Here is a 13,554-nt window from a genome sequence, read left to right on the forward strand (position 1 = left end):
ACATATTAGATTTATTAACAGTGCCTTATTTGGAAATCAACTTAGTTTTATTTTGTTTGTTTTTTGGCTGTAAATTATCTCAGTATGCAATGAGATTAAATTTTTTAAGGCATTCCTTAATGTTATTGCTGTTAGTTAACTATTTGCTCTTTGTGTTAAATGATATACAAACAGCATTTATTACCATAATGGTGCAGTAAGTATGAATTAAGAGACATTAATCACTAATAAAAAAAGAACAAGATTTGATTATTTACCAGTTGATTCTTTGAGAGATTAATTTGTTGTGGCAGCTGAAATCTCAGTTTTTGTTTCTTTTTGACATCATTCTATATATTTTTCTCAGATGTTCTCTTTAAAGAAGACGGGGAAAAGTCCATATCCTGTGGGATGGTCATTGGATTACTGTTTGTTATAAAGGAGATAGCTTCATCCAGGTTATTAAAGATTCTTGTACCAGAAGAAAGGTGCATATTTATTTTTGCTGGATACACTATTTGGGCTCTATTGTTTTGTTTCAAATGTTTAACCAGTGGCCAACATTTCTTCCTCATTTCCAGAATTCTCGCAGAATAGTCATTGTCAAATCTGATGGGGTGTTGGTTAAATTTTAATAGTGCTTTCCTCCAAGCTGTTTTTAACACTAGTTCCTTATCAAGATAAGAGAGGAATTTTGCAATAGATGTTGGTGTTGCTGTGAGGGATGTGGGCACTGGCTTACCAATTGCCCTATGGGCTCTTTCTGTACCAAATGAGAACCCTTCTTGCAAGTCTAAAATTTTGGGAATCCAGTTATTCAAAAATAAAATCATGTTCTCAGCTTCTCTTTTTTCTGGTACTCCGAAAATTTGAATATTGCATCTTCTCTCTCAGTTTTCAAGGTCATCAGTTTTCATCAACCATGTGTTTTGTTTGAAAAGAAAGTCTGTGTGCAGTTCACCCTCCTCTAATCTGTGTCGGTTATGGCCGTCTCCATGTCCATTATTTTATTTTTATGTTTTTGAAAAAGGTCTCTAAAAATTTCAGTTTGTTTAGAACTATTCTCACTTAAATTCTCCAGCTTTTGCTGGAAGTCATCTATCATCAGTGATAGTAACTGTAGAGTGGAAGACATCAGCTGTAGTTCTTTCCTCAGTGCAGCATCAGATTGTGAAGACTTGGAGCTGATCATTTTCCTTCAAGTTTAGTCTCAAATAATTTGACAGGAATTGTTTGAAATAAAAACTTCAAAGTTTGTAAAGTTAAAGTTTACATTATTAATAACTAGATTTTATAAAATTCAAGTATGTATATATATATTAGTGTAATTCCCGTCGATTATATTAATTTTATAGAGCTCAGAAAAAGTGCTGTGCTTAGCTGGCCATCTAGCCCCCCCCCCCCCCCCCGTTATATAATAATTTGAATTTTATATTTCACCTGTCATGACATATTTGTTGGCAAGAAGTGTTAGAGAACCAGTATTCTTGTTATATGCACACATTCAAACCTGCTTAGCTTTGGAAGCATTGACTGCCTCAGGCAGGAAGGCAACTTTATAATTATGGACGATGGATTTCTGTTTGTCAATTTCAAGGGACCTCTCTGCCCAGACATTCTATGCTTTACTGTATATTTTAAAGAACTGTGTCACTTTGGAAGAAGTGTAAAACTGTAATAAATTATCTGATAGCTTGGTAGAGAAGCTGTACGTTTACCGAACATTTTGCTTTGTTTTATTTTCAGATATTCTCCTCTTCACAATATCAGTGTACCACCACAAGGCGTTCAGTACCCAGCTGTGCTGCTGCTGACTGCAGATCATGATGACCGTGTAGTCCCTCTGCATTCACTGAAATACATTGCCACATTGCAGCATATTGTGGGTAAAAGTCCAAGTCAGAAAAACCCACTGATGATTAGAATTGATGTCAAAAGTGGGCATGGTGCAGGAAAACCAACATCTAAAATCATCCAGGAGGAATCTGATATCTTTACTTTTGTTGCTGAGACCTTAAACCTCAAGTGGCTGGAATAATGATCTATGTAGAAGCAGGCATCCCACAGCACCAAGCATCAGTACACTCGAAGTAGTTGAGAAGATCATTGTAACTAACATAAACACTAGAATTATAACTTGAAAAAAATGTAATATTGTGCATGGACTTGAGTTTCTACTCTAATTCAGGTGACTGTTATATATGAGTGACTATTTTCCTTAAGCGAAAAAAAAAATTCCTTCAGCGCTGATTTATTCCCAGATGTGTTTTGTCTACATTGCATTTTATGCATTCAGAGTTGAATGTAGAATATTCTTGCCTAGGATAAAGAATGAACGGACGGACACAGTTACTGTAATCTTAAAGTATGAATGTCATCAAGTGTTTAAGGAGCATCCTGAATGCTCAGTACTGCTTCTTAAGTAATGATTTATTAAGTTAGATTTTTTTAAGTGCAATATTGTCTGAAATGATTTTAATTAAATTTTATTTCTTTTTCCACATGTCCATGTCCTAGTATAATTTTATAGCCCCAGGTATTAAAACAAAGCATAAGACTTCAAATCCAATCTGCAGAATGACCTAGAGAGCCTAGCATAGATATGATACGAGAACAAGAGGCCATAACCCACATATTGATGAAGTAATTATAAAAAAGTTGCATGATGGTTAAATGGGTCAATGGTTAAAATATGCATTCCACTGCCAGAATGGCCAAGCAGAGCAATATTTTGAGGAAATAAAACAGAGTAAACTGAGCACAAAAGAATGTTTAAATGTAATCAGCAAGCCCTTACTATATAGCTTGTGCCATCACAGATTATAAGCATGGCACTTCAAAAGTAGATTTACACAGTTTGACTGGATGGATCATTTGTATTTACATAGACAAGAATTTATACTGGTACTTAAGCATAACTTTATCTCTTAAAATAAAACATTTCTGGTGCCTCATATTCTAGCCTTCTAGAATGCATTCATAAAATGTATTAATAGCAGTTTAAGTATACTAATGAAGTCATATGACCTTAAGTAATTAAATAGCTTGAAGGTAATGTGTCCAGTTTGGGTTCCTGTTATAAGATGAAATTAATGAACGACTTAAGACTGTAACCAAAATTCTGAAAGCAACAAAAGAATGAAGTTTGAAAAAATGAAATTCAGAATCCTGAAATAATATTCCTCTCTTCTTACAAGTCGCTGTCAATTCTGAGAATGATCCTAAAGACAGCCACTACTACCCATGGGGTTTGGCAAGGCAAAAGGGAAACGGAAGTAGATTGCATACACACACCTGTGGACAATTTAGAGTCCCTGATCCATTTGCCACATATCTTTGGAATGTCGGTGAAAATTGCAACACCTGAAGAAAGCCCACACAAACACAGGGGGGGCATACATACTCCACACAGGCACCCTAACAAAGAACTGAAGTGGAAATCCTCTAGCTGTGCCTGTATACATGAAAGCAAATATGAAAATAAATGTTAATACAGGGAAATGGGCAGGTTCCCGGCACATGGAGATTTTGTCTCCACATTCTCTGTATATACCTGTTGTACTAAAATATAGGTATGAAGACAAGAAAAATTTGGTTTGAATGGAGAAAACATTTATTTCCGTGTGATGTCTTATAGGTTCATAGGTTCATACTAGGCTATCTGCCCGAGGGCATTTACAAGCCTAGCCCATCGTTTTGTGGCTTACGCCACCCCTTTAGTATGGGGAACTATACCCATTATGTTAGACACTTGGTATTATTTGAGAATTTTGAGTTCCAGTCTTTTGTAGGTTTCAGCTACATGATATTGACTCACTTGAGCTTCTTTCTGATAAGAAGACATCCAGTTTTCAACATTTCCCACATTTTTACAAGATAGCTGCATTTTTGTAGAAATATTTGCCAGTCAGTCTCCTTGTTCAATTCATACAGTTGATAAATCTGATGTTAAGAGTTTATAGTATGATTCTTATAAAGTAACTAAAATCACTCCATTCATTTATAAATATGTAGTCCATGATCATGAACCTGAAGTCATCACTCCCCAGTTAATTTTTTTAGTGCTATATTTAAAAGATGCTTATCACATTCCTGTAACCTCAGCTTTCAAGCGTTTCTTAAGCTTTTTGTGCCTGGATTACACTTTCGACACTCTGTGTAACCCTTTGGGTTATCCACTACTCCAAGGGTATTCCCAAGGTGTCTTACTCCAGTGATAGCCTACTGCAGACTGCAAGGTATTTAAGTGTTTACTTATGTAAAATGCTTGCTTATCTTTCCAGAGTCTTTTTCAAAGTGTCTGGAATCTCTCATCTGGGTGAGAGATTTCCTGCACAGCCTGGGATTTCAGGAGAACATTCAAAAGTCTTGCTTGATTCCTTCTCACAGCATTGTTTTCCTGGGATGTCTTCTAGATACATCAGTTCAAAGATTTTTTCTTCCACTGGTAAAAGTAGATCTTTAGGTGTGTACCTGACTTTTTCCACTCGATCCACGGCCTCTTTGGGCCCCGATAACATCCCAGGATGCCTCCTGAATAGTCTAAAATACAACTTATCAGAGCTCTTAGTGTAATTATTTAACCATAGTCTTAAAACAGGCTTTGTGCCACATGAATAGAGGTCTGCGATGGTTATCCCCCTTCATAATGGAGGCCTTCAGCAGATCCTGGAACGTACAGACCCATTAGTCTGACTAGTCTTATTTTTAAAATCATGGAAAAAACTTATCATAGAAATTATTAGCAAGGACATAGGAGACCACCAGACACTGGATCCACCCCAGTTTGGCTTTGTCAAAGGAAGTCCATGCTTACTGAATCTGGTAGACTTATTTGAAAAGGTCACTAAGGCAATGAAAGAGGGGAAGATGGTGCATACTGCCTTTCTAGATCTGGCTAAAGCATTTGATACAATACCCACTTGAGCATTGTCAACAAACTTTAGGAACTAGATATAAATGCCTTCATAGCACCCTAGATAGCTCTCTGGCTCACTGATAGGACCCAGAAGGTTTGAATCAGTGAGGCCACCTCCAGAAAGAGGTCAGTCACCAGTGGAGTCCCCCAGGACTGTTTGCTAGGCCGACTCCTCTTTGGCATCTACTTCTTGAATATCAAAACCAATGTCAAGGGTCTCTAGCTAACCAAGTTCGCAGGTGATTGCAAACTGGGAAAAGTCATTGAATCCCCCCCCAAGATGAGAACACCATTCAGGAAGGTCTAATACAGACAAATGCTTAGTGCCAAAGCCACGGCTTAAAACTCAGTACAAAGAAATGCATTATAGTACCTTTTGGAAAGTCTTGACACCCTAGGTAACAATGTCATCAATAAAACATCCTTAGAAATTGATTCACTAATCAGTGATCTGGAAACTTAAGTAGCTAGTAACCTAGCCTACAACCAACATGTGTCCAAGCTAGTAAGAAAGTCCTTCTATGTTGTTGAACTTATAAGCAAGAGCCTTATCAGGCCCATCCTAATGTGTAATTCCCCATTCAGTATATGCCTGACCAGACACATGCAGCAATTGGAATGTACACAAAGGTTTGTCATAAAAAGAATGCAGGCAGTAAACACAATGTCCTTTGCTGATTGCATCAAAGACCCATCTCTTTACTTGATATACAGACTTATGAGAGGTGATCTTTGCCTGGTTTACAAGGCATCCCTGGACCCTGTTTTGATGAATCTTTTACGCATCCACAAAACAAACAGCATCAGAACTACTAGATTAAAATACCTAAATTTTGCTTGCACTTAAATAAGAAATGTTGGAGATTAAATAAGAAATGTTGGAGAAACATGCATGTGCCTCACAAAATTCCCATCCATGTGAAGTAGATTTCCCCCATCCCTTTTTAAACAAAAAATAACCCCTTGTCTGGCTCCTATTTCTCAGGTGGACAGACACAGTCAGTAAATCATTCCCTATAAATCAAATATAAATCAAATTTGTGGGTTCCATTTGAGATGCAGTTAGGCTTTTAAGGGCCCTAGTGGTTATTAGCATAGTATACACCTATAAAACATGATTTTCATGATTTTTTTAGCCAAACTCCACATGAAAAAAATTCCATGGTACCTAAAATCAGTATGGCCCCAACATTAACATCCCTTGACATTCCAGGTTCATGTTTTGGGATTTGTAAAAATAACTTATTTGGTGGACAGACCAGTCTTATCTGAATCCAGGTCTCCCATTTTCCCTTCCATGTCCAGCACAGTCAGCAACTACAGACTCCTCAGGCTTAGAAGCAGTGTCAGTGGTGTAGAAGAGCAGGATCTTTGGAACAAAAAAGGCTAAAACACACCAATGTAAAACTGATGTCAGCAGTAGTAAATTATCTCAACTCTCTGTCATGTATGGGTCCTAGGACCATTACAGTTGATTACAGACACCACCGTAATGTAGTAAATGGGGGCATCCAGATCTTACCCTGTGTGCAGGCTAGCCATGGTAGAGGAGGATATAGCTTTTTAGCACAATCTCACTGAAGAGGGATCTTACAACCCATCACAGCATAATTTTGTGGCAGACACTGCTAAGCAGGGCCAGGACAGATCCCTCACAAATGAACACTCAGTCTTCCAGGAATTGATCCACCTATGGAGAACACCTCAGATAGATCCATGTGCCTCCATTCACAAGAATCACTTGGCAAAATTCTGCTCCAGGACTCCATTTAAGAAGCAATGTAAAACAAATGCATTTCCATTACATTAGACAAGAATGGTCCTGTATAATTTTCCACACTTTCCATTGAAATCCAGAGTCATTTTGAAGATTCAAAAGGACTCCCCAAAGATCATTGTGGTGACTCTCTTTTGGCCCAGCAACAGTAGTTCTCCCTTTATTTATTTGTTTAACATTTGTTTACTGGGAAAGTCTGACTGGGACAGAGCCCATTTTCAGCAGAGGCCCAGGGAGAAATGCTGCAGCCGCATGTCTTTGGAATGTGGAGGAAACCGGATCACCCAGAGGAAATCCACATAAACGCAGGGCCAATAACGCTAACTGCTGTACCACTGCACCACCCATGGCCCTTCTTTTGGAAATGGCCAAAGGCAATTGCCACAAGCTTCTTTGCAGTTTGGACCTGCTGACACATGGGCAAGGGGGTGTTTGAGACATCCCAACTTGAAACAACTGCATTGATGATGAAATTGTAGTATCCTTTGCTTACCTTTTTCTCTTATAATGTCCATCAGGTATTAAAGGAGGCAAGAAAACCTGCTGCTAGGAAGTCATATATTAGGAAATTTGAAAGATTTTCTAATTGGTTTCAAGACAAGTGCCTGGACCCTTTTTAAAGCTAGTATTTCTCTGGTTCTACAGTATTTGTGAGAGTCATTATCCACTGGCATTCCTTGCTCCTCTGTCAAGGTGCATTTGTCAGCCATTTGAACACATCTGCCAATTGATCCTCCTTTTTCAATGCATTCCCATGTCAACATGTTTTGGAAAGGGTTGTTGCATACCAAGCCTTTTATAAAACAGATGGCTTCTCTTTGGGATCTTAACTTTCTTGCTCCATTTAAACCAGATCAAGAGGATGATTTCAGGCTTTTAACATGGAAAATAGTTTTGCTGATTGCTCTTTCTATAACAAGAGTATCTAAGTTGCAACCTCTTATGATGGGTCAGTTGTATCTCATTTTCCACAAATATAGGGTTTCATTAAGAGCTATTTCTTACTTTTTTATGCCTAAGGTGGTATCCAAGTTTACTTTGAGCCAAGCTTCCATCTCTGTCTTCTTGTAAAACCCTAAAAAAGAGGGAGAAAAAGATCCTCCATATTCTGGATGTCAGACAGACAACTCAGATGTTAATTTGACATAACTAAAACTTTTAGAAACCCTGATCAGTTATTTATTGCTTAAGAAGTTAAGAAGCAAAGACAATGTGTGTCAAAGCAGACTGTCTCCAAATGTTTGCCTCATGTTTTTAAATTTTATGTCCACCATGATAAAGTAATTCCAGGCAGAGTCCAGGCTCACTCAACGAGGGCCTTGGTTTAATCTCTGGCATTTTGGAAAGGGTTGGATTCTGGAAATATTATAGCAACAGCAACTTTGTCCTGTGTACTTACCTTCACAAAGCACTGCAAAGTAGACTCCTCCTTTAGGTCTGGGGCAGGTTTTTCTAAGACCATTTTCCTAGGGCTCCTGGACCTTCCTCCTTCAAGTGCTTATAAGCTGTGGTATTCTACCTATATAGCTAAGATTACTGCAGCAGTGATCAAATGATGAACCTAGTACTGCTGTGTAAGTAAACCTACTGTAACAGGAAATGTTTGAATGATCACTGTTGCGATAGCCACACTCTCCCTCAGTCCCTATTATTTTTGTATGTTATTGTTACCTGAGTGAGGACTTTGATTTTTAGTTTTAAGCATTGACCTCTTCAGGGCTCCAGTTTTCAAGCATTGACCTCTTCAGGGCTCCAGCCTCACTCTCTCTGTTAGCATGAAAGCTCTGAAGGGCTTGATGCCCAAAGTCTACTCTCTTTCTTCAGCTCTACTCAAGCTGGTTAATGGTTTGGGCACATGGAAGATGCCCTTAAACTTTGGTAGCTGGCTGGCTGTTAAATCCTTAGCAGGAAATAACCCATATAACTAAGCCTAATGCAGCAGTGGTCATTCAGACTTCTACTGTTATGGTAAGTTTTCTTATAAAACTGTACTTTTCTTTTCTATGTAGCTCTCTTAGGGTTGGATTAAAGAGTATAAATGTCACAATTAGATGGGATTGGCTTTAGCTGGTGAACTTGCACAGTTTTTAAAAAAAATGTTTTTATGACTGATTCTTTTTTTAAGTTTTTATTGGATTTTCAATTTGTAAAAATAATCACAACAGTATTTGCAGAGATTTGTGAACTTAATAAATACCTCACACACAAAAGAAAAAAAAACAACTATTTACAGGCTTGTCCGTTAAACATCAAGTCATTCAAGTTATGGTACATTACATTACATTACATTAAATCTAAAATAGTTATTTTTGCTTGTCAAGCTTATGTCCGATTTCTTGATGGGGACTTCTGGGCTTTTCCATTATACTGCCTTTCTTTATACAGATAATACTGTATTTCATCTCATCATGAATGTACACAGTATTGCTAATATTGTAGATCTGCATTTATCACATTTTGTATAGGCTTATAAATGTACTTGTCAGTGTTTTACCTTAAGACACGCACCTTTTCCATGATTAGAACTTATGAATGGAAACATTTAAAATGGGGCTGACTTTTAAATAATTTGATCTGATGTGAATTTTCATTCTGTCCTCAACTTTTGGGTTCGGATCCAATCCTCTGATCCATCTTGGTCGTTACTAAAGCTTATGGCCACCAAAAAGTTTTCAAGTCACTCTTTTACCCATAATGCACTACCACAACATACCTCAGATCTCGTTTGCTGCGTTCATGAAAAGATTTTCATAGATTAGTACTAGGCCAACTGCCCTTATGAGCCATTTTAAGCCTAGCCAGATATCCCTTGTGAGACTCAAACCCTGTACCTTGTGTTTATAAGGCAAACACCTTAACGTTGGTCAGCCTGAGTGCTTGAGTTTTTACTAGCGATAAGTGTTTTTTCTTCTTTTCATAGTCTGTTAAAATATTCTGTTAGTATTACGCCCTTACATTTACACTGTGTGTAATTCTTATTACCATTGTTAGTAACTGTTCCTTTTTTTCATTTTATTACTGTTCTTTCTGTTTCTTACACAGGCATGTAGTCTTTAATACCATTGCTAGTATCATTTTTCTTTTTCTCCCTTATGCTATTTAAAAAAAAAAGTAAGCAAATCTTTCATTTTCCGTTGCTGCTGTGTCAGACAAAGAACCTTCCGGCTTTAAAAAATGCCATAAGTGTGGACATAAATCGCCCCTTTCAGATGCCCATACGTTGTGTGTTTATTGTGTGGGCCCAGGCCATCTACAAATGGATTGTTCTGTATGTAAACACTTTAACCGTAGAGCTTTAATGGATAGGAAGAGCAAATTAATCTTAAAAGGGTTGCTTCCTTCATCATTTGGTGAAGCTATTTCTGCTCAGTCCCCCAAAACAAAATACAATGAGTCTTTGACCAATTCTCTGAGGCTTTACACTTCATCGACTCCAACTTTGGACCACCCTAAAAAGAAGTTAAAGTTGGATCCAAAGCCAGTTCCAATCCAGCCTTTATCGGATCTCACCAGAAAATCTATGGATCCACACTCCTTTGATCTGAAGATCTTACCTAGAACAATGTATTCACCATCCTTGGACCCAGTACCTTCAAGGTCCCTTCTCCCTTCTTGAAGAGACACCATTCCAGGTCACCATCCCTTGCCTCTTCTCATTCGCCCAGGAGTTACACTGAAGAAGATGTGGACAGATTGATGAGGAGATTCATCTCTGTGCAGATTCAGATGGGTATTCTTCCAGCTCCTATACCCCTGGGTCAGGAAGCCCATCCATCCACCACATCACCATTAGCTGCTCCTTCTCTGATCCGACCAGTTGTTTGAGTCTTAGGATCCAAACCTTCCATGTCCGTCTGGCTCGGATCCAAAGATACCTTTATCTTTGGATCCAAAGCTTCCTCTGACTGCACCAGCACCAACATCTTCAGATCTGGATGATTCTGAGCCAAAGCTACCTTATTGGGTTCGAGACTTTGGAGTCCGCTCAGAGGTTGTGACCCCATCTCTGCCCCTCAGGGTCTTGGCATTGGTAGTGCCGCTGCGACTTCCGCCTCAGGGAGATTGCTCTTGGGGCAGAGGGAAGCAATGGTCCAAAAGCCTGTCTTCTTGGAACTGTTGTCTTCCTTCTCCCTGGAGTGTTGTGCCTTCAATGGAGTGAAGAGAGTGTTTTCTGCTCCAACAGAAAGGACAGATCCAACACCTCGTATCTCCCATCTGGTTCTCAGATGTCTCTGAGCTTAGAGCCGCATCATTCTGCACCACAGGGACAGCCAGCCCAAGGTCTCCAGACCATCCAGCAGGGTTTTACCATGTCTTCTGACACTTCACCGGAATATCCCATCAAGGCTAAGGAAGGACAAACCCAAAGTCATATAGACCCTTAAGTCTACTTTCATGTTGTGGAAAAATAATGGAGAAGGTAATATTGGATAAGTTATTGGCAGAACTGTATAGGCTGGGACTTGAAACCATATATCAGTATGCATATGTTGAAAACAGATCCATTACCACCTGTAACATGATGTTCTATAATATAATAACAGCTATAAATGAAAAATTGTGCTGTGATGTAATTTATATAGATTTAACTTCAGTATTTGACAGGGTCATTCACATGACACTGATCAATAAATTAGCACAAGTAGGTATTGATGTACTCTTGATAAGATGGATAGCTGCATGGCTTATAAATAGGACATGGCAAGTATCATGCAGCAACTGGACAGGCAAAATCCTTGGTTACAGTCAGGGTGTCCCCCAGGGCTTTGTCCTAGGCCCTTACTTGTTTCGATTGTATCTTTCAGACCTAACATTTTCATCTGAGGTGTTCTACAGTCTAAATTGGGTAAACTGATTACATGTGTTACAGATAAGGCATGTCTGCAAAATAACTTGACTAAATTGACCATTTGGGCACAGGAGAATACTATGCTGATAAATGCATCAAAAACTAAGTATGTACAATTTGGTAGGCATAAATTGAAAGGTGAATATTTAACACAGCACACAGTGATTGAAACTGTAGACTCATTTAAGGACCTGGGTATATAGGTAGATTCAGCTATGAGTTTTTCTAATCATATCAACCAATTGGTTAATGATAGTTATAGAACTAAAGGTTTTATAAAAAGATTTATAAAGTCTAGGAAATCAAAAATAATGAAGCAGTTGTTAGTTACATTAGACCCAAACTTGAGCATGGAATAACAATATGGAAACCCTATAAGAAAACAAACATGAGTAAACTGGAAATAGTACAGTGGAAATATACAAGTGATATCCATGGTTGTGAAAATTTAAGTTACTATGAAAGACTAAAATATCTGAACTTGTACAGTGTCTCTTACAGATATCTAAGAGGAGATCGTATTCAGGTATATAGAGCATTTAGTGACAGCTACCTCTGGGAATGTTTGGGGTTAACAAAAAGTACTAGAGAATCATCAGACAACCTATGTAGGAGATTAAGAGAGAAATTAGAGGAAAGAAAAATACTTCCGCAAGAAAAACTCTCAGAAGCTTCAAATGAAAATTTGTGTTCATTAATACAACAGATTTCTGAAAAACTTGATTTGTTTGGAAGAAGAAGCATCTGAGGAAGTGAAAAAATATAAACAACAAAAGCAAGAGATATTTGAAAAGTATTAAAAAGAAATATGGACATGGTAAAGAAAGAGAGATTTGATATGGTGCAATATTTATGCAAAGGAGAAAGCCATATTAATCAATGTAAAGAAGACAGCCCCAAAGATATTTGAAGAGAAATACAGGCAAAGGCATCCTGATATGGAAAATTTCACAATAAAAAAAATCACAAAGATAGAATGGAGAAAAGAACATCAGTAAAGTAGAAGTTAAAAAAATAGAAGTTGAAGTTATGGAGTGCCTGCGAAGTGAATGAATTTATGTAGAAGGTCTAATACAGGTTACATCACAGCAGGATGGAGAGAGTCCCCAAAGCAGGGAGCAACAGGAAGATCAGGAAACATCTGAAAAAGAAATATGGATATGGGAAAGAAAAAGAGATTTAATGTGCTGTAATATTTATGCAAAGGAGAAAGCTAAATAATCCATACAAAAAGAGCAGCACCACAGATATTTGAAGAGAAATCTAGACAAAAGAATCCGGATATGGAAATCTTTACAATACAAAAAAAAATAAGAAGACAAAGAGGAAAAGTAATAAAGGAGATTAGTAATGGAGAAGTTAAAGAAATAGAAACTGAGGTTATGGAGTACCTGCAAAGTGAAGGATTTAGTGTAGAAAATCTAATTCAGAAAGCAACACAACAGGATAGAGTAATGGATATCCAAATTAAGGGGAAACCTGTGGAAACCAGTGGAACAGGAAGCAATTGGTCAGGTGCCATATGAAGGTAATGTGGAGCCTTCCCCAGGAAACCAGTATGAACATTCACTTGAAGCTAGACAGCAAGGGAGGGAAATGGAAACTGTGGAAACTCTGATGCAGTCAATATTGAGGAGTGATAGGCCAGTGAGTTTCCATATGACAGAGAAACAGACAGCACAGGATGAAATTGATGAGATTGTGTCACAGGAAAATGCTATAGAACATTCTGTAGAATGCCTGCAGGAATTGGAGAAGAAGAAATGTGCCCTCAGTTTGGAAGAAAATTAGCTAAAAGAAGAATTGCTTGAGTTAATAGATATGGACAGATATATCAAGATCGATGAAAGAAAGAGACTGCAGAAGGTTAATAAAACTCAAGAAGTCAGAAGTCTGATAAAACAAATGAACAGAGTAATTAGGACTGTTCGTAGAAATCCATGCAATATAACAAAAGTAAATGGGATATATTACTGTGCAGCTAAATTAATAACTGATAAAGGTTCTTCCACAAGAACACAGGGTAGTGAG

The 13,554-nt window shown here is 37.9% G+C and overlaps 1 protein-coding gene across 1 annotated transcript in view; it reads left to right on the forward strand.

The window, feature by feature from the left end:
- The window catches only part of LOC122811978 (prolyl endopeptidase-like), a 2,225,690-nt gene extending 2,223,208 nt beyond the window's left edge, over positions 1–2,482 (forward strand). The window contains exon 15 of the mRNA XM_044084182.1: positions 1,726–2,482. Within this exon, the coding sequence (XP_043940117.1) occupies positions 1,726–2,017 (292 nt within the window). The 3' untranslated portion in view covers positions 2,018–2,482. The remainder of the gene's footprint in view (positions 1–1,725) is intronic.
- The last annotated feature ends 11,072 nt before the right edge of the window (positions 2,483–13,554 follow it).

The sequence above is a fragment of the Protopterus annectens genome, chromosome 1.part1, assembly GCF_019279795.1.
Source record: "Protopterus annectens isolate FY-2018-M chromosome 1.part1, PAN1.0, whole genome shotgun sequence".
NCBI classification, from domain to species: domain Eukaryota; kingdom Metazoa; phylum Chordata; order Ceratodontiformes; family Protopteridae; genus Protopterus; species Protopterus annectens.